The sequence below is a fragment of the Aedes aegypti genome, chromosome 2, assembly GCF_002204515.2.
Source record: "Aedes aegypti strain LVP_AGWG chromosome 2, AaegL5.0 Primary Assembly, whole genome shotgun sequence".
In the NCBI taxonomy this organism is placed as follows: domain Eukaryota; kingdom Metazoa; phylum Arthropoda; class Insecta; order Diptera; family Culicidae; genus Aedes; species Aedes aegypti.
The window spans coordinates 428,721,821-428,744,819 of NC_035108.1; the positions used below are offsets into that span (position 1 = coordinate 428,721,821).

At 37.7% G+C, this 22,999-nt stretch overlaps 1 protein-coding gene across 1 annotated transcript; it reads left to right on the forward strand.

Moving 5' to 3' along the window:
• Positions 1-17,790: 17,790 nt before the first annotated feature.
• Positions 17,791-18,765, forward strand: LOC5573902 (predicted GPI-anchored protein 58). Its single transcript, XM_001654888.2, has 2 exons — positions 17,791-17,879; positions 17,938-18,765. The coding sequence occupies exons 1-2, from the start codon at positions 17,874-17,876 to the stop codon at positions 18,673-18,675; spliced, it is 744 nt and encodes a 247-aa protein (XP_001654938.2). The 5' UTR covers positions 17,791-17,873; the 3' UTR covers positions 18,676-18,765.
• Positions 18,766-22,999: the final 4,234 nt, after the last annotated feature.

Below are 22,999 nucleotides of genomic sequence, written 5' to 3' on the forward strand. Positions count from 1 at the left end.
ATCCTTTCCAGCTGCTTTGTTGTTCTTGAGCTGTTTGATCCTTAACTTCACCTATTGTGGGAGTTGGCACGTCTCCCTCATCCGCCGTACTGATGAAGCCATTCTTCCTGCTGTCTTGATCTTCCTCCTCTGCGCCGATTAGGTGTTCATCGTAGTGCTGATTCCACCTTTCAATCACCTCATGATCGTTCGTCAAGATACATCCATCCTTATCCGTGCACATTTCGGCTCGCGGCTTAAAGCCTTTGCGGGATGCATTGAGTTTCTGGTAGAACATACATGTTTCTTGAGAACAATACAGCTGCTCCATCTCTTCGCACTCCAACTTTGCTGTCTTCGCTTCTGTTTGTATCATTCCACGTTTTGACGAGTGCCTTGCTGCAGCATAATCACCCGCGCTGCATTCATCTCGTCCAAAACCGTCTGACGCTCCTCGTCGAACCAACCGTTCCGTCGATTTGCTTCCACAAACCCAATGGCACCTTTCGCTTCGTTGTTAATGGCTGCTTTGAGATTACTCCAGCAGTCCTCAAGAAGGTCTTCGGTGAGCTCTCCCACGTCCAGCAACGCTGCTTCAAGGCTTTGCGCGTAATCAGTTGCGACTTGAGTCGTTCTAGAGTGTATCGTGGTGGGCGTCGGTACCGAATTTTGTTCACAAAGGAAAGTCTTTGGCGCACCTTAATCATCTCAAGGAAGTGGTCCGAAACAATGTTTGCGTCGCGATAGGTTCCGACGTCGATAATTTCCGAAAAGTGTCTTCCATCAATCACAACGTGGTCGATTTGCGATTCAGTCTGTTGGGGTGATCTCCAGTTGTATCAATACGGGAGACTGTGCTGGAAGCCGATACTATGTATATGGCAATGTTCCTCCTGGCCAACATAAGCGTTGAGATCTCCGATAACGATTTTGACAACATGGCTTGAGCAGTCGTCGTATTCACGTTCCAGCTGCGCGTAGAAAGCGTTCTTATCGTCATTGTCACTTGCTAGGTGAGGACTTTGCATGTTGATTTTTTCTGATATGGAAGAATCTACCTTTGATCCTCAAATTGCACATTTGGTTGTCGGCAGAATATATGTGATATTTTTAGGCTGCATAAATATTGTGGAAAAAGATTATTGAAAACTATGTGAATTAAAGATTATTGAAAACTAAAACGAATTTTCCTACGCAGAGCTAAACAAGTTTGCATGACAGAATTCAAGGAATCGCATAAATTTAAATTAAAAAAGATACAAATACATCTATTAAACTGTATTTTTGGAATCATTCTTTTTCGCATGGAATCCATAATAATAATGATTTGGCGAACAAATATTTGTTTGGCGTTTTCCGTCTGGCAATTCGAATCAATACGTTATATTTTTAACAACAATCAAAAAATTATACAAAACCAAATTTATTTATTTTTTTTGAACATTGAAAAGGACTCTGGGAAATGCCCTAAAGCCAAATTAGCTGTCGCAATTTTCATTGAGATAATAAGGTTCATGTTTAGTTATTTTTCATATATAAGATCCATTTGATATTACATTTCTTTTCAACTGAAAACCTACTGCGTTAAAGCATTTTTGGCAAAAAAATTACCATGTAACAAGACATGCGATCACCTTACTTTTCAGATGCAAACATGGATTCAGTTATGATATTAGCAGTACATATTAGGCTTCTCATAAAGATTCTAAACATATTTTCTCTAAGGCTGGTCGAAACCGGTGCTTCTACCCTACCAAATCTACAACAGCGGTGGCGACAGAGAAGAAACAATGAGTTGGTTTAAGGTGAAGATGAATCGAAGCCAAACCTCAAATTTTCAAGAACACAAATCTAGATAACTAATCATCCGTTTAAGCTGAAAACCTAATCGATTGGCCACCACCAGCTAGTGACCAATCGATTAAGTTTTCAGCTTAAACGGATGTTTGGTTATCTAGATTTGCGTTCTTGAAAATTTGAGGTTTTGCTTCGATTCATCTTCACCTTAAGAATGAAGGGCAATTTCTTCAACTACAGCCTGATTAGCAAATATGGGCCAACGATCAATAAGCTCAATGATATGAAGAATGAGTTCTATGACAGTCTAGATAAGGTCCACAGAGAATACTTAAAACTACACACGTGAAGGCACAAATGAAGACATTTCTACGATATTCATGTGAGTATTTTACCAGGATTTGATGTAAGTTCTAGTAAGTTGTAGGCACCAAACTATATTTTTATCCAAATAAACGTGTTAAAATTATATTATTTTAAATAAAAACTATCAAACTCGATTGAATACTTCCTTCTCGCTCTGCTAACATTGCATATACGATCCCACACTTCATACATTCTGTGAAGTTTTGCACTTACTTACTAAGTGCCGACCCGCTCTTGCCAGTTCAACCAGAGAAGGAAGGTAATAACTGTATCAAGGTCAACCAGCTTCTCCCTGATCGCTCCCTTTCAATCACATTTGAATCGCAAACCTCCACACTTTGCGCTGACTGCAGCTACGATTCCACTAGATAGATACTTGTTATGCGGAGTCCACAAGTCGACAATTGTTTTTCCTCGCAAAGTCGCGAACCAACCAACCATTATCACTCAATGGCAATTTATGGTCATAATTCTTCGCTTCCGATAAATCTAATGTGTCACGCAAAGAGGCAAATGAAATTGATTCCTCAGACTGCGCTTTTTTCGCGAAGGTAGAGGCTCTCCTCCGCATAGTTTACGGAGCGGAATGGAATTCCTTGCGAGTGCTCGCGTCAAGCATCGGAATTGAATCTACCACGGACGTTGGCTCCGAAGGCGAGAAAGGCTTCGAGCCGTCGATAAGAATCTTATAGGGTACACAGCAAGAAATAATGAAATTTAAACGACGTGTAAATCTTGAATGCTGTGGGTTTACATTAGTTGAAATGAAAATATAATGTAAAATTGTGTTGAAATCAATGCACATAGTAAGAGCATGAAAAAACACACAATAATACGGCTTTTTCCACACAATATTATCATATGACGTATTTTTAATGCTTTCCACAAAATTAAACCGATATAAACTGGTTTCTCCATTGATATTACTTTAAATTTCAATCGTCGTGTAAAATTAATGCGCTCAACATCAGTTGAAAACAAACATGGCCGAAGTGTTGTTTGTCAGTTTGCTCATCACGGCGGATCAAAAGTTTTTTGTGATTCAGTACTGTTGTTGATAATTACAAGTTACCATTGGATATATTCGATACACCTTTGCACTTGCAGGTAAGATTCCTCCCAACATATTGTGCTAATCGAATGCCGAATTTATCTAGAATTTGATCATTTTCAGGTACCCGAAGTTTTACGAGCAGCAGACAGATGAATGGAGAGATGCATTGCGATAATTTACCCTCTTCAATCGAAGTTCCGATTAAAGGACACAATTAAATGTTTAAAATCATTCGCAATCAATTACCAATAAAGTTTTTCTTGTGATGGAGTGTTTAGTTTTTTTATTTGCAAGTGAAAATAAAATCGTGAGACTGTGAGACCCCGTAGGTACAAAACAAAACACAGCGAGCAAATCACGTGTAATCAAATCCAAGTAAAATTCAATGACGTTTAAATTTACATGTCTCGATATCTCTTTATAAAGTGTAAATTTGAAACGCGATGTAAATTTAGGTTTATTTTCGTGCTCCAAATATGTGCATGAAAACAAACTTAAATTTACATTATTGTTTTAACTGTGTAGGGTGCATCAAATTGCACTAGTGGACGAAATGGGGTAAAAGGTTTTGGACATCGATTTTCCTAATCTATTCATCGTTCCTGTTCCAAAAATATGATGAGAATCTATCGATGCATTCTACCCCATTTCAAACCATCTTCTCCTACTACTGCAGATTGGCATTCTAGGAGCTGAAGCCCTTTGAACCCTTCGGGCGCTCAATTCAGTAAGCGATCAATCAAACTCACGCTAATTATAGTGGTGGTTTCCAATCGCGCTGTTGGCTTCTGCCATATGCGCTATTCAGCTCGATAGTGGATGAGGTTGGAGGTAAATTAACGTTTCCGCGCGCTTTTTTTCTGCAGACCCTAGCACGAGGCCCTATGGTAGCTCAGTTCGTGTGGCAGAAAGCATGCTAAATTAAGACCACACCCAGCGGGGCTGATTGAATGGGGTGCCGTTGATGATAGTGTATGGTATCTATTGGCAGGTATCACAGCAGACAAACATAAAAGTGGCAGTTTTATGGGCACTGATGAATCGTTTATGATGCATTGATGATGATGATATGGAAATGGTGAGAGGTATGAAATTTTTGGAGAGACAAAGTTAAAGGTATACAGTTTTTGGTCTTATCCGGCTTTATCCAGCTGATAATCAACGCTGAATTTGATTCTGAGCATATTCCTGTTTCTATCCAAATTTCATATGAAGTGAATCATATAAGTTCTATTTTCAATGGGCACAGAATAACTGGGACGCATCTAAATCATACATCGATAGTTATCTTGATGATCACAATGCTTTGCCAACTTAATTTTTAAGTATTACATTTAAAAAAGTAGTGGCATCTATTGCCCGAGAATATTCTACTGTATTTTCTGTTATGTGGAGATCAATTTATCATTTCTGATGGGAAGAATATCTTACATTTCTGGACCTTGTATTGCATCTAAAAACTTTCTGTAATTATTGCCTTCAACCTACTGGTGTGATTAGCAATCTATTGACAGCGCATTGTATGGATAAGTACGAATGTTCTTAGTCCTCCAAGGACTCCATAAAATTTGGGCATCAGGATCTCTAAGAGTAACCAGTGGTCTATTCGTAGGTTTTGCTTTCGACACAAACCCTTAGCTCTTCACATAGGTGAACAGAGTATTGTGGTGTTTCATACCGATTACGCTGGTAGATCTTGTAGTAAAACCTGAGAAGCACAAATGTAAAAATGGAGGCATATCAATTGATATATGACCAATTCAGGTCATACAATAATCAGTCTGCCTCATTTATAACATGTGCGCTACTTGGATATGTCTTTCCGGAAGTTCAAGGATGACTTTGTATCATTGCAAAGATTAGATGATGTATTCATCAAGATTCGCGATTAAATTTTTCAAATATTTCAGAGCATTTATCAAAATAAAAATTCTTCACTATGCAACAAACTATGTTTGATGATATGAAGTACTGTGTTCAAGGAAGTTCATACACACTTCATTGAATTACTAATAGTGCATACTGCATCAATAATCGTCCACTATGCACTTTATTAAGTATGAAGATTTTCAGATCTATAACCCAAGAAGATCTTGGATGAATCAAAACATCTCTTTAATGAAATATGTACAACAATACAACAACAATATCAAAGCAACATTTTTCTCTAAACCTCTTAGCATAAGCGAAAATTTCAGAGGTGTATAAATCACGCTTGTAGATTTGAAGATATAACTAATAATATACGGAAGCCTCAACCTTAATAGTTTCTTCTCGCTTCAGAAAGCGAGTAACGGCGTTTTAGCCTAGGCTTCCGAGCCAGGACACAAGGGAGAAATACCTGTGTCCCATCCCTGAAAGAAGAGCACCCACAACCATGAAGTGTGCACAAACGCTACTCCTAACGATTTTGCCCATTTCCCTAAAAAGAGACGGTTGGTGCGGTTGTTCCCGTTTCTTCCTTAAAATAATTCACTTAGGGTTTTGTTCTTCTTCGTCGTAAGCGCTACTGTTCGTCGTATCAAACTTTAAATGTTCCACTACGGCGAATATTCAAACTTACCTGCAACATAGATTCATTATCCAAGTGTAATTTTGTGAAAGCTGTTAAGGTTTGTACACTTGTACACCAAAAATGCCATAAAACTACTGTATTTTGGTAAATAACTTCAGTTCAATTATCCACTTTGCACTTTTTCACCGAAATCGCATGGACGAACACGATTTGAGAGAAATGCTTAGCGATCGACTGAGCCACACCACTTTCCAACATAAGTTTCTTCACGCCCCCGTGGGTGACTTACTTCGCCGCGCACTTATTTTCACTATGGAAAACCTTCGTACTTCTTCACTGAAGGATTTCATTCCAATCACACGCCGCAAAACTTCAATAAATAACCAAATTTTACAAAATTTCCTCAACCGCCGCGTATAATTGAGAATGTAAACAAAGTTCAATCCGTCGTACTGAGAAAAAAAAAGCTTGTGTGCATCAATGTGTGCGCGATGCTCGACGTAAAAATACGATTCCTTTGATTGTGTTGTTTTCGCTGTACTGTGAGCAAATGCCATAATTGTACGGTCAAAAGAAATTGTGTTCATATGTTCGGGCTGAATTTTGATGACGAACAATTAATTTTAAAGGAAATTAGTATATTTCATCATGCTGAAGTAATGGAAGGAGATGCCCGTTGATCTATATATTCTAGTAAAATATTTTATCATAGCGTTAATATGTTGTGTTTTAACCACTCAATACACACAGTGAGCTGTAAGTTGTGAGACGAATCTGGAAACTGATTGCGACGGAGTTGAAAACTATACGACGGATTGAGAATACGGTAAGATGCATTTTCTTTGCATTATTTCCAAAAAGAGATCAAGATTTATCAAAATGTTATTGTACAATGCTAAAGCCGTTTTGAGAAAGAATTGTTTGGCATCGGTTTGTATCAGCATCATTAACTGCAATACTGGGAAAATTGCAGTTCTCACTGATCAATGCTTAATACGATGGATACTAGCACATCACCCTAGGTTCGATTTTATAAGAAAACTTTTAGCTCCCTTGTACGTTATTTCGATAAAGCGTTCCTCAATACGTCACCTCACATAATAAATCGTCGTAGATGGATAACCAACAGTGTTCTGATGGATTTAGATAAAAATAGTGTACCATTGGGTGGTGAATACTAATACACCTACTCTATTCAATATTCTCAAACTTTATGCGGTGTTCGAAAACTCATAACATTTCAGACAAAAAAAGTTTTTCATATTTATTTTCTGGATTTATGTTCCAAGTGATTTAGAGCCTGCTTCTCAGCTCGGTGTTTGATGGGCATAAGTGTGGGACAAAATTTAGATTCTCGCTTCAGTCCACTTTTTGGATTGCATTTAGGTCCCATAACAACTGTGCAAAATTTCAGCTCGATCGGAGAAACTATATTTTAGCGCCAGCCGTTCAAAGTTTGTATGGGATTTACTATGGGAAAACTTAATTTTGCAAAGAAAATTAGCCAGAGGTTGCCCATTGAACTCTATAAAAATTCTGAACACAGACCTCGATAGGTATTTTAACGATGAAGAATATTGCCGAAGACCGCGAAACAATTTCATTTCATTTTGTTGATTAACACGTAAAGGAATAAAAATGATAACAAAATCGGGCAAAATTTCCGAATAGTCTATGCTTAATAACTTTTTTTACAAGCATCGGATTGCTTTGCGGTCTTCGACAATGTTGTTTATCGTAGAAATACCTATCGAGATCTGCGTTCAGAATTATTATAGAGGTCAGTGGGCGACCTCTGGCGATTTTTCTTTGCAAAAGTAAGTTTTCCCATACTAAATCCCATACAAACTTTGAACGTCGGGCGCTAAAATATAGTTTCTCCGATCGAGCTGAAATTTCGCGCAATTGTTATGGAACCTAAATTATTATTATTATTATTTATTAAGGAGGTTTTAACTTTAAAGTCATTCGCCTCCATTATGGAACCTAAATGCAATCCAAAAAGTGAACTGAAGCGAGAATATAAATTTTTCATATAACCGTGTCCCAGTCTAATGGGCATATCCATGGCAAATACGAATGCTCCGGTAAGCGGAGAAAATTACCAATCCAAACTCGACTGGAACACATGATTCGACTCCACCTCCCATTCTGAATAGCTACGGGACGAGCCCTTTTGTCTTTTCTTCAGCTTTTAATTTCTTTAGCACGTTATCCAGAAAAAACCTTTACGAACTCTTTCAGTGATCCTTAAAGAAGTCCACCCAACAATACCTCAGTAGTTTATTCATAGGTTTTATTTAGCTGATATTTCTTCAGAAGTTCCTTACAAATTAATTTTATTGGTGCTGTAATAATTTTTCCTCGAATTCATCTAAAAACCCTTTCAAGATTTGCAACGATCATCAAAAAAAATATTTTGAATCCTCTATAGAATCTTCTTACTAGTATTACGACCACTAGGGTTTCGTTCTACTTCGTCGTAAGCGCTATTACTCGTCGTATCAAACTTGAAATGTTCCACTTCGGCGGAGATTCAAACTTACCTGCGCCATAGATTCATTTAACATGTGTAATTTTGTGCTAGCTTTTATGTTTCGTAAAATTATACACCAAAAATGCAACAAAACTACTGTATTTTGATAAATAATTTCAGTTCAATTATCCACTTTGCACTTTTTCACCGAAATCGCATGGACGAACACAATTTGAGAGAAACTCTTAGCGATCGACTGAGTCACACCACTTTACGATACAAGTTTCTTCCCGCCCCCTCTGTCACTTACTTCGCCGAGCCCTTTTTTCAGTATGGAAAACCTTCGTACGTCTTCACTGAAGGATTTCATTTCAATCACACGTCGTACAACTTCTATATTTCACGAAATTTTATGAAATTTCCCCAATGACCGCATATAATCTATATTCTCGATTATACAAAGTTCAATCCATCGCACTGAGAAAAACAGCTTTATCGCATCAATGTGTGCGCGATGCTCGGTGTAAAAATCGGCTCCTTTGATTGTGTTGTTTTCGCTGCACTGTGAGCAGCTGTCATGATTGTTAGGTCAAAATTAATTGTTTTTATATGTTCGGGCTAGATTTTGATGGTGAACAATGAATTTTGAAGGAAATTAATATATTTCATCATGCAGAATGAATGGAGTGAGATGCCCGTTGATCTATGTATTCTAGAAAAACTTTTTATTATAGTTGATATGTTGTATTTTGACCACTCATTATATCACAGTGAGCCGTTAGTGGTGAAACGAATCTCAAAACTGATTGCGACAGAAATGAAAACGATACGACTAATTGAGAATACGATGACATGCCATTTCATTGCATTATTTCCAAGAAGACGATGTAACATTTATCAAAATATCATTGTACAATGCGAAAGCCGTTTTGCGAAAGAATTGTTTGGTACCGGTGTGTATCAGCATCATTCACTGCAATACTGGAAAAATGGCAGGTTCTCATCGATCAAAGTTTAATACTATGGAACTAGCACATCACCCTAGTAGAGCGGTTCCACGCCAAATCGGTAAACGATGAAACTCGACTACCTTGGATTCAAATGGAATTTTGCACATAGTTTCGATATAATAGAATAAGTTTTTTTCCACTGGTGGAGAGACCATTTAAAATCAAGAGTAACTTCTGATATGGGAGTAAGTATTTTTAGCATCGCCATTTTAAAATAAATGTACCTCGGAAACCGTTTGTTATAGAGAAAAGTGTCTGAGGAGGGATGGTAGACAAACAAATAGGCTTTGTAAAAAAATATACACTGAAAAAAATATACTTTTATTTTCATGAAAAAATCGAAATTAAACCTTAAAACACAAATTGCAAAAAATAGGTATTTCAAATTTTTTCTGTAAAATTTCAATGTAAAACCAGATGTTTTAAGCACAGTTTCAACATGGTGCAATCTAAAATAAAAAAGTTTTTCTAAGAGCAACTTTTGGTGCATTTCTGAAAATTCAATTTCTGGCCGTAGAAAAGACGTTTTGATGCTGTAATATGATTCTTCACCCAAAAACAATTCAAAATGCTAATAACAATGATCTTCCTAAAACTAGCCGTTTTCAAGGTATTTAGGATTCAATTATATTAATATCATTTTTCACAAAATTCTCTCGACCACAAAAACTACCACCATCTAGTGAGCTTATTGAACGAAATAACTTTTTGTGCCACATGTCCAACAGGTGGCGGTAGTGTGAAATGTCAAACACGAAGGAAAGCGACGCGCGCGCCTCTGGTTGTGAACTTGACAACTGTTGTATTTTAAACTGATCGTTAAATTCGTGAGCGATGAAAATTTATCCAGTGTTACGTCTGTTTGTCTGTGGTAATACTAATATTAATTCTCAACAATATTCCAACAATCATCCTGTATCTTTTGAACAGTTCATCCAACCGTCTAAATGTCAAAGAAAAAGTAGATGGGATATTAATGTGGGAAGAGATTAACGTAACATTGTTGATGGAGCATCTGGAATAATGCAAGAAACGAGCGTATTTTCATAAGTTTTATGATATTAATATAATTCAATCCCAAATATCTTGAAGCGGTAACTTATAGGAAGATCATTAATATTAGAATTTTGAATTGTTTTTGGATAAAAAATCATATTGCAGCATCAAAACGCCTTTTCTATAACCAGAAATTGAATTTTCAGAAATACACCAAAAGTTGCCCTTAGAAAAAAAATTTTATTTTAAACTAGTGAGCCCGGCAAACTTCGTCTTGCCATCAAGTAGGCTGTTGAAAAACGCTATGGATCGTCCCATTCAAAATAACATTTTCGTTCACGCTCGTTTTATCCGCCTTTCCCGGTGAATATCCTGGGATTTTTATACACGCAAACACGTCGGAACACTTGACGAACAAAACGGAAAAATAATCATTCAAATCGGTTGACCCGTTCGGAAGCCATTTCGTGACATACAAACACCAATCCATTTTTATTTATATAGATTGCACCATGTTGAAACTGCCCTTAAAACATGGGATATTAATGTGGAAAGAGATAGACGTAACATTGTTGTTGGAGCATCTGGAGTAACTTATGACACGGGCGTATTTTCTTAAGTTTTATTTATTTATTTATTTATTTGTCACTGTCTCGAATTATTGAAATCCCACAGACTGTTTCTTAATCTAAATCCTTAATCCTATTCTTAAAAACATACTTAGACACATTAAAATCGAACAAAGCACTAACACTATTAAACAGACGAAGGCACTTGGACAGCGGGTTGTTGAATCCATAAGACGTTCTATGCCGCCTGATGAGTAGCAAGTCCCGTTCTCGCAAATTGCGATTGGGCGCGTAGAATGGAACATTGTCGAGAAGCGATGAACAATCTAAATTCCCCTTTAAAAGGTCGAATACGAAAAGTCGCTGTAAATTGTTGCGTCTGGAAGCAAGTGTCTCGATATCTATCAGTCTACAGCGGGCTGAGTATTCTGGCAGGTTTACGGGATCAGACCATGGCAGTTGACGAAGAGCATATCGAATAAAACTTCGCTGGACTCTCTCCAACCGGACGATTTGTGTCGTGTGATGCGGTGACCACACACAAACTGCGTATTCTAAAATACTACGAACTAAAGAACAGTAGAGCGACTTGAGTGCATAAACATCCTTAAAATAATTGGTGGTGCGACGAACGAATCCTAGAGCGGCAAAAGCCTTTGCGGTAGTGAGGGAGACATGCTCATTGAAACGTAGTTTGCTGTCGACAGTAACTCCAAGGTCACGTATTGAATCCACGCATTCGATCCGTTCCGATCCGACCATATACTCAAAATCAATTCGTGAGTGTCGACGAGAGAATGCAATAGATTTAAATTTTTTTATATTCAGCTCCATACCGTTCTCCTGGCACCAATTCACAAGCTCATCTATATCGTTCTGTAGCGCACAGCAATCCAAATGAGACATGATTACCCTGTAAATTTTCAAATCGTCCGCGTACAACAATTTTCCTGATTTTAGTCGGAAGCAGAGGTCGTTGATGAAGAGAATGAATATCAGCGGTCATAACACGCTACCCTGCGGCACGCCCGACGTGATTGAGATAACGCGAGAACGCGTGCCGTTGATACTGACGAACGCCTTACGCTGCGTTAGATAGGACTGCAACCATAGAGCTATCCAATTTGGAAAACCTAGGTGTCTAAGCTTTGCAATAGCGAGATCATGCGGGACTTTATCAAATGCTTTGGAAAAGTCGAAGTGGATGGCGTCTACCTGGTGCTTATTTTCGATTTCGGTCGAGAGAAAGTTTGTGAACGTCATGAGATTTGTCGTAGTTGAACGCTTTTTGACGAATCCGTGTTGAAATTCTGATATCAGAGGTTGACATGCAGTGTACAAAACGCTATGGATTAATTCTTCAAAGTCTTTCCCCAGGCAGCATAAAATCAAGATTCCTCGATAGTTTTCAACTGCACGAGTAGAACATATTAATATAATTGAATCCTAAATATCTAGAAAACGGCTAGTTTTATGAAGATCATTGTTACTAGCATTTTGAATTGTTTTTGGATGAAGAATCATATTACAGCATCAAAACGTCTTTTCTTTGGCCAGAAATTGAATTTTCAGAAATGCACCAAAAGTTGCTCTTAGAAAAACGTTTTTATTTTAGATTGCACCATGTTGAAACTGTGCTTAAAACATCTGGTTTTACATTGAAATTTTGAAAAAAATTTGAAAAAAATCGAAGATACCTATTTTTGCAATTTGTGTTTTAAGGTTTAATTTCGATTTTTTCATGAAAAAATAAGTATATTTTTTCAGTGTATATTTTTTTACAAAGCCTATTTGATTGTCTACCATCCCTCCCCAGACACTATTTCTCTATAACAAACGGTTTCCGAGGTACAATTTTTTTAAATGGTGGTGCCAAAAATACATACGTTCTTATCAGAAGTTACTCTCGATTCTAAACGATCCCCAATTATATGAGATAATTTTCGTCTCATATACTTAATACATCTGCACAGTTTCATCCAAATCGGAATGGTACATGTCAGATTTCAGCATTTTATGGACGATTTCACGTGGAACCGCTCAGTAAGGGAACATGGTCCATGACGCACTGATGGGGTAAAATGGCTCACCTCATTAAATCATTCCCAGAACGTTTCAATTTGTATTCTTTGCCAAACGATGTTAAAATATGTGTACTCAAGAGTTGCCGCCACAACCCTCCGACATAAACGCATAGATTTTCCAATATTTTCCAGTGAAATTCAACATTTTTCCCTGTTTTGCCTAAATATTAAGGTTTTCCGATGACTTCATTAAGGAATAAGCGTTTCCGTACCACAGAGCAAACTCATGGAGAAACATGGTTGCTAACTACTAGTTCTCCATACTAAATGGCATTCAACCCCGTCCATTTTTCAATCAACTTTTCTAAACGATTTAAACCCGTTTAAAATCTCAAATTTGGGAAATGTTTTCACGATGGTAGACGAATGGCGTTAGATGTGGATCTCATTAGGAGAAAACGACACAAATCCTTAAAGTGGCCCTTTTGGACCATTTGACCCTACTTTTTGAGGCATACAACTGCTGTCATGAAAATTTCTTTGTAGATAAAAAAAAGTTTCTTTTCAGAGGTGCTTAACATTCCAGTTGTCGAACGGTTTGCCACCGTCAGAATCACCTCGCTGCTGTTGTGCACGAAAAGCGAGGTTTTGTCAACAGTGTTGTACAAAATACAATACAATCCCGTCCCGAGAGGAAAATGGATTGGCATTAACTACCTTAGCAGAGTCACTCCAAATGATTATATACAGATTAGAAGGACCGTTTTTAGTCATTCAAAGAGAAAATGTTCAAAAACAAGCATACGGAATATGTACTGCTATACGCTGAATGAAAGGTTTCAATCCATATTATGTGTTATGAAATTGCGTTGGTCAATATCAATCAGTTTCGGTCACATTCTTAATCTCAGTTTCTGAATTGGCTAATCACATTGATTTATATGAGAGTGGCCAAATTATTTGTATTGGCTTTAATGTTACAGGGAAAATGAGTTCTCTTCTTGATTTTTTGGATCAATTTAGATGAATAAATGCAGCTCTAACACGTTCGAACCAAACTACAAAGCATGGAAACAAATAAGATTATTTCCGCGAAACTCTTCATTCTAATACATTATTAATCATTTAATTATCTCAATTAATTCCACATTTTACCCATGTTTCCAGTAATAACTTTTCAAAATAGGGTGATCAAAGTATTTTGGACAGACCGTTAAGGGTATATATTTTGGCCATTTACGGCAAAATCAAATGGAAGTTGCCAAATTATATACACGTAACGCACTGTCCAAAATACAAAGAACACCCTAGAATTGGAAGAAACTATCGAATACCTGTTGAAAACAACTGGGAGTCTCCTATCACTCCTTGATAGCCTCCAAGATCCAATTAGGAGCTTCCTCAAAATTCCTTGGCAACCACGCTACGGAAGCCGTTAGAAAACAAACAAACTACATAGGAAATTTTCAACCGATATTTGGATGAAAACAAATGGCTGAGCAAGGATTGCCTAAGGACTTGTTGGAAATACTACACATCTAATGCAGCCCACAGACACTCAGATGGTTGATGAACGTTGACTCCGTCCCTAAGTTAGTCAAATCGATTTATGTTGCTGCAGCCGTTTGACCGACTGTCAAAGTTAGTTGCAACAACACTGTATGGACCGATGCACGAGTTCACGAATTTGACGTTTGAGCGGTGCCGAATTCACTCGTTGCCATGGTCACGTAAATAACACGGCACTGCTCAAACGTCAACGAGTGAACTCGTGCATGGACCAATTTCTTCGCACGTTTTGAATGAACTCGGCAAGTCCAGTGAATATGTGATGTTATTTTTTCGAATTATGTGGCTTTTGGGAGGTGGGTTTCGAATTTTGAATTTCTGAAGTTTTTTGGCAATAATCGAAGTAAGGAAGAGTAGAACTTTCAAAATGTAAGTAACGGAAAAATGGATATTGATGAGGAATTCCAGTTACGATTTGCTCCAAGTATTCTGGAAAAATCTTAAATTATGAACCAGTTCAGGGATTATTCTGAACAGTCATCTATCTAGAATCTTAAGTGGTTTCCTCTAGTTATTCTTATCCATGAGTTATACTAGAGATTCCAAAATTCCTGGGATTCTACCAGGAATTTTATCAATGATTCCTGTAGAAATTTATCCACAGATTCAACAAGAATTCCTCCTGCGATAGCTATAACAACTTCATCAAAGATTCCTTCAGGAGTCCCTTTATAAGCTAGTTTCAAGGATCCCATCACGTATTTTCCGGAAATCACATCACGGATACTTGCAAGGGATTCCTCAAAAAATTCTTCACCACAACTTTTTTTAGGGCTTCCTCTAGGACTCCACCTTAAATTCCACCAGGAGTTGCTACAGAAATTCCGAAAGGAAAAAAACTTCCCAAGGGATTTCTTCAGTGATTCGTCCAATGCTTTCTTTCAATATTCCACCAATTTATTTATAAATTTCCCCAACGAAACTTAAGTAATTTCTAAAAAAAATATACATAAGGATTCTCTTCCTGCGATTCTACCAGGAATTCCTCTATAAATTTTTAAAGAGATTGCTTAATGAATCCCTCCCAAGAAAATAATACAGGAATTACATTAAAAATTCCACCAGGAATTGCTCTGATAAAACAATCTTCCAGTGATTCTTCTAGTGGTTCCCCTTGGGATTCCTCGAGAAAATTCTTCAGCAATTAATCCAAACATTCTTCCAGAGATTCTTACTCGTTTTCTCTAGAAATTTCCTTAAAAAATCATACAGAAAAACAAACAGATATTTACTCCAGGAACTCTTACAGTGATTCTATTTAGAAATTCTCCGACGATTCATTAAGGAGTTCCTCCAGGGATATCACCAGGAGGCTTTCAAGAATTCCACAAGAAATACTGCAAAATAATTCGCTGAAACTTACACAGGATTCCACCAGGTGTTCCTTGAGAGATTTCGCTTGCATTTTTTAAGGGTTATTCTCCGGGGATTCATCTAGGGAATCTTCAATAAATTATTTAATAAATTCTTCCAGCATTTCCTATTTCCTTCAAAGATTTATTCTTGTATCCCTGAAGGGACCCTTAAGGGCATTTGACCGGAGATTTCTAAAGGAATTACTTCAAGAATGTACAAGAAATTTCTCTGAGGATACCTAGACGAACCAACAATTCCTTCCAGTATTTGTTGGAGAAATTATTCCAAGGGATTCACCAGAAATTACCTTGGAGAACCCGGAAGGAACTCCTTCAGGGATTACTTTAAAAGCTCTTCTAGATATGTATAAAGGAATTTCTCCAGTGATTTCTTTGATGATTCCTCCAAAGATTTCTCAAGAAATTGCTCCACGGATTTTTCTAGAAACTTACCAAAAAAAACCTTCCAGATGTTACTTCAGGGATTCAACCTGAATACATTCAGAGAAAGGCTTTGCTTAATCCTTCGAATGAATATCAGTGGAATCCCTGGAGGAAGATTTTTCTGATTTTTGTAGATGCCTTCCTGATGGAAAACCTAGAGTAGAGAAAACAAGAATTTCTAGTTCAATCTTGTACGCAATCATTGGTCGACTATCTCACAGATATACTGGCGGTTTTCCAAAAAAAAAATCTTGTGGACTTGATGAACTTTTGTGGACTTGTGGATATTTTTATTTAATTCCCTGGAGAAATTTCTGTTAACCATGAATGAAAATCCTAGTAAAACCATTGAATTATTTTCTAGTAGAACTTCTGGCAGATTTTTCTGGTGGAAATTATAACTCTGGTTTGAATTGAAACTCTGGTCATATATCCGATGTTAACCCTATATGAACTCCTGGGGAAATTCCTCAAAAAATTCTCTCGAAAAATTACCTACCTTGATATTTTGATGGCTACAGCGTAGCGTCACGCCATCCACTGCGTACAGCCAGCGTATTCGTGGTCTTCCCCAAAGAAACTTGTGGTCAAATCCCATAAGAACTCCTGATAGAATCCCTGTACGAATACCAGGTGGAATTTCTGATGGAACTCTCTAGAAGAACATCTGATGGAATCCCCAGATGAACTCTCAATGTAATCCATAGAGAAACTTCAGATGAAATTCCTAGAGAAACTACTAATGGAAACCTTGAAAAACTCCTGATCGAATTCTTCATGGAAGTTATGGAAAATCAAACTCGTTTGATGTTGATCGATCGATTCACCAACGATCAAATTTGTTTCATAAACTGCTAAATTAGATCGTCAAGCAACATCACACACGGTCAAACATAGCACCAACATGATCACCAACCTGGGGGCTGACGCTCAAACCGTCTGAGCGTCTGAGTGTTCATAGCTCAAGACAGGGATATTAAATTGCCCTATTTTATTGTATCGTATTCCTTGTCAACAATTATAATCGGATTTAAATACTATCGATGATAATCTTCAATGTACTCAAGATCAACTTACTATTCACGAATATCTCAAATGGCTTATTTCTTAGTTACATTAGTTTCTCGGATGATTGATTGTAAAATAAATTAATTATTTTTATGTTTGGTCGCAAACAATTATCAACTTTTCTTTTTACTCATCAAAAGGTGTGAATGTTTGTGGTTAATCGCTAGCACGAAATACCCGGTTCACATAGCTTACCACGAAAAATATATACTAAGAGAATGACGCCACAGACGAACATGATTGGAGACGGCAACAGTTGGTTACGCTTAACTGATCTCAGATACTTGGAATTTGGAACCAAAACAATACAGCAGAATAATTGAATTAAGTTTATACCCAAACTCTTCAGCAACAGCATGTCGAATCAGTCATCACCAGAGCAAAGTTTTCCTACCAACACCAATACGAAAGGTATTTTAAATCGACGAAAAAATAAAGACGTATCAGTGACCTTGCGCTTCACTTCGAAATATAATATGCTGGGAAAAACGACACGATTGTCTCCGAAAATTGACCCGATAATCACTGACCGAAGCAAACCGAGTCAAGTTTTTGTTTTAATATCTATAAAAGTTGTGACGGGCTGGGTGAAATCAATCACATTCCATTCGAGCCTTCCACCGATAACAGTGTGGATTTACACAGAACACAATGAGGGTAAGCTTAGATCAATATTCACCAGAGTTTCAAATTAATTTTCCTTCTGTCTCTTCAGATCATAGCATCGATTTTGGCAATAGTGGCCACCGTGGCGTCACAAAATGTGGTCCCAGTTCCCCCTCCTGGCCCCATTCTACCACCAGTAGAACAGCAAGAGTACGCACCAGTCCAGCCATTGACACCGCCATTCAACGTCGCTCCGGACGGATTCTACGGCTACCAGCCCTACGCCAACGCAGTGCCGCAACAAACTCCGTTCAACAATTTCTCTCCTGTGCCATACCAGTACCCGATCGCTGCCTACCCCCATCCGGTTTATCCTAACCCAGCCTATCCGCAGTTCCCGGGCTTCCCTCAGTTTCCCCAATTCTTCCCTCAATTCCCTAGTCCTTTCCAGCCATCCGTTCATCCGGTTCTTCAACCGCAAGCTGCCCCACAAGCAGCTCCTCAACCGAATTCAGCTCCCGTGCCCTTCGTGAACTTCCAAATTCCCCAGGCGACACCACCTCAGCAGCTACTGAGACCTGCTTCCGTCCCACCTCAGAGAGTCAACGGCCTGACGAAGCCGGTGAACACTCCGCATGTGAACAGCAACGCCAACCAGGCCTACGGATCGGCGTACGGAATGTATGTGGCTGCTCCTGTAGCCACCAGTCCCAATACGGGTGCTCGATACGAAGCCGTGAGTGGCGATACGGTCCATACTGCGTCACTTCCGGGACACGGAAAGGACTACAAAGTTGTGAGTGGACAGACAGCCCCCGTCCGGGCTCCGGTCACGGGGAAGCAATGATGAGGGAAATGAACAAGTGGAGTTCTACCCGGTTAGTTTAGTTTGATAAGTTTAACGTGAAGGTACAATAAAAGGTAACATAAGTTACAAAGCTTGTTGTGTGAAAATGATGACAATAATTATCATTTCAATATCATAACGAATGAATTGAATTTAGGACCAAATCAGCCGCTCGATACTCATTCGAAAAGTGTAACAAATCGTAAATTACAACAATTCGTGGCACAAACAAACGAAGAGGCTCTATCCGGGAGAGCCCTTTAAATATTGATAATCACTATTTTCTCGCTTGATGCGTGAGGAGAGTGCGTTCAAGAGCAGCAAATTAAAATTCCTGGTTTCGGATATTCAAATTTACAATTTTAAAACTCAAATTACAAATTTAACTTCCAAATTCCAAATTGCAAAATCCAAATTCCAAATTCGAAAATGTCATGACATTGCTTAAATAGGTTTAAAATAGCAAAAAAAATGGCTTGAAACGGTTTCAAACGGCTTAAAATAGCTCAAAATGACAGAATTGTTACCTAAGTACGAAATGCTTAGCTAGCGGTCTTTGCCATCATTTGACCCGTGCAAGCGCGAGGTAAGAACTTGTGAGGACCAACACAGCTCTGGTCGCTTCTTCCTGATTGTCGACTCTCCATTTTGCAGCCCAAAAAAAATGACTGTCAACAGCTGAAAATGGCTTGAAATGGCTTAAAATTGCTTAAAATGCCCTACATTGGCTTTGCACAGATAAAAATGGCTTCAAACGATCTTAAATGACTTCAAATTTTTCAAAACGACTTTAAAAGGCTTAAAATGGATTCAAACGTCCTAAAATGGTCTAAAACGGCTTAAAACTGCCTAGAACAGCCTGAAAAGGCTAAAACTGGTACACAATGTATTAAAACGGTTTAACATGGCTTAAAATAGCTTTAATCGGCTTAAAATTAGTGAAAACGGCTAGAAATGACTTAAAACGGTTTAAAACTGCTTGATACTGCTTCAAATGGCCTGAAGCTGCTTAAAATTGGTTAAAATGGCCTATAACGGCTTAAAACAATTTAAAATGGCCTAAAATGGTTTAAGATGCAAACGAGTGGCTTAAATCGGCTGAAAACGGATTTTAACGGCTAAAAATGGGCTTAGCGTGGAGATGAATCGAAGCCAAACCTCAAATTTTCAAGAGCACGAATCTGGAGAACCGAACACTCGTTTGAGCTGAAATTCTAATCAATTGGTCACCACCAGCTCGTGCCCAGTGAACCACGTATCGTATAAGAATGTGCATCCAAAATCACATATTCGTACGTCAAAAATCAGAATCACACAAGATGCCAAATCAAACGCTATCAATGTCAACACAAGTTGTATATAAATCCCCAATACGATTCATAAACGACAATCTGTGTTGACAACAAAACATGTCGTAAATAGTGCAACATAGAATCGCGTTAAGTTGTATAAACTGACAGATCATATATCAATCCAGAAAGCATCGTATGAAATCGCAATAACTTAGCAAAAATTGCCACCCAAACTTGGTATTTGCTGACGATGGGCCTCAAAGAACAACACAGTATGTGTCGCTGTACATGAAACATGTATTGATATTGGCAAATAATTACCAGACCACCATGAAACTCTTGGTGGTGTAGTGGTAAGGTATCCGACTTCTAAACCTAAAGTCCAGAGTTCGAGACTTGTTAGAAACTTTTTTTTTATTTCCATCCAAATTTTGCGGCATCGTATATCTGATCGAAGAAAGTCTGAAAAAGTCGTGCCAAGTACGCATATAGCCTCCACTTTGGTAGGTATATAGGCTTTTCATGCATCTTTACGATTGAATTGATTCATATAGAAGGGTGTATAACAAAAGTTATACAAACCAAAATGTTTACTGGGTGACCAATCGATTAAGTCTTCAGCTTAAAAGGATGTTCGGTTCTCCAGATTCGTACTCTTGAAAATTTGAGGTCCGGCTTCGATTCATCTTCACCTTAAAATTGGCTTAAACTAATAAAAACTAAAAACTTAAAACTTAAGGCTTAAATTGCTTAAAACGACTTGATGCAACGGTAAACAGCTTAAAGTTGCTTAAAATGACTTACAGTGCCCTAAAATGGCTTATGCCGGATAAAAACAGCTTAAACGGCTTCAAACAGATCAAAACGTCTGAACACGGTTGTTGCGATAGTATTTAGCAACTAAATGCATTCTTTATTATTGAGAGAAACTGTTAAGTGGGATCAGAGTTCTAAATTGTTTCAGTGTAGAAATTGTCAGGAGAAAGACAAAAAGAGTAAGAATACTCTAAAGCCGTCACAGCGCTTCACACGAATAATTAATTTAGATTTAATTGTTTATATAAAAGCAGTAAGTAACAGTTGGAACTTGTGTGTTGATTTATTAATCTAGTGCTTCAATTTACCACAGTGATATCAAGAAGATCCAGCAAAGCCGATGCCAGGTAATGTTTGCTGAGTGGAAGATAGGGCACAGATAGTGGTAGCACTGAAAAATTGTAATGATAGGTAAGCGAGTCATGAGGACATTGAAATAATATAACGTTTATTTGAGCTTTAGCTTACCGACCAATTTGCGGAGTTCGATTGATTTGCTCAAAGATGCTCAGCTTCCAACCAGTCGCCCTACCTACCGGCAACAACGGATTTAAACAGCTTCAAATTGCTTTAAACGTCCTGAAATGGCCCTAAACGGCTTGAAATTACTTAAATGTTTTAAAGCGGCTTAAATCGGCTTCAAACGGTAGAACACGTCTCAACACGGCTTAAAATGGCTGTAAATGCCTTAAAACTGCTTAAAACGCCCTAAAACTAAGTGAAAGTGGCTCGAAATGGCTTGAAACGGTTAAAAATGGTTTATAACGTCTTTAAATGGCCTAAAATGGGTTAAAATGGCTAAAAACGGCTTCAATTTGCATAACAGGCCTAAAATGACTTGAAACGGCTTAAAGCGGCTCAAAAGGTCTTAAAACGGCTTTAAATGGTTTGGAACTACTTAAAACGGCCCAAAACAGTTAGAAATGGCTTGAAATGGCATACAATGGCCTAGAATGGTATAAATGGGCTTTAAAGGGCTTAAAGCGGCTTAAACGACTGTAAACAGCTTAACATTACTTAAAACGGCTTTAAACAGCTTACAATGTCTCAAAATGGCTTTAAACGGCTTAAAATGGCTTTAAATGGCTTAAAATGGCTTTAAACGGCTTAAAATGGCTTAAATGGCTTAAAATGGCTTTAAATGGCTTAAAATGGGTTAAATTGAATGAAATCGGCTTTAAACAGCTTGAAATGACTAAAAGCGGCTTCAAATTGCTTAAAACAGCTTAAAACGGCTTATAATGACTGAAAACGGCTTAAACGATTTTAAATGGTTTTAAAAAGCTTAAAATGGCTTTAAATGGCCTAGAATGGCTGAATCTGCAAAAATAGCGGCTTTAAATGATTTAAGGCGGCTTCCAATGTACTCATATACTGTAAACAGCTTTGAATGGCTTAAAACAACTTCAAGTGAGTAGATTAAAAAACCGAATTTAGTACTATACCATTTAATTCTACTAGAGTTTGTATCCTTTGACAGATACGCGTATTTCGACCTCAACTGTAATGCCGTGTAGAGTCGAGTCTAGTACATGACACTGAAGATAGCCTTACAGTTGAAGTCGAAATACGCGTATCTGTCAAAGGATACAAACTCTAGTGGAATTAAATGGTATAGTACTAAATTCGGTTTTTTAATCTACTTATAGGTATTCTACTAAACATTATGACTTCAAGTGGTTTAAAGTGGCCTAAAATAGCTTAAATTGCTTAAAATGGCTTAAAACGAATAAAAAAGACCTAAAACGGCTTTGAACGGCTCAAAACGTCTCAATGCGGCTATAAACAGCTTAAAATTACTTTAAACGTCCGAAAATCTACTACAACGATCTAAAATGGCCTAAAACAGTATAAAACAGCTTAAATGGCTAAAAATTGCTTACAATGCTTTAACCCTCTAATACCCAACCCCGCCTTTAGACGGGGTACTCTTTGGAATTTTGTGTATTTTTTCGTAGCTCGCAAATCAAAATGATTTTAATTTTAGCTTAAACCTTGACTTATGACACGCATATGAGAAAAGTATCTTATGACTTTTGAAACTTTTTTGGATTTTTAAAAATGTTTGAAAAATGGTATTCTTTTATAACCTACAAATGACTGAGGTTTATTTAACGTATTATATAAAAAATTGTGCCTTTTTTATTTTTCTACTATAAACCTATAACAGAGAATGAGCTTAGTGGTATTAAAATAATTTCAAACCTGTTTTTCCG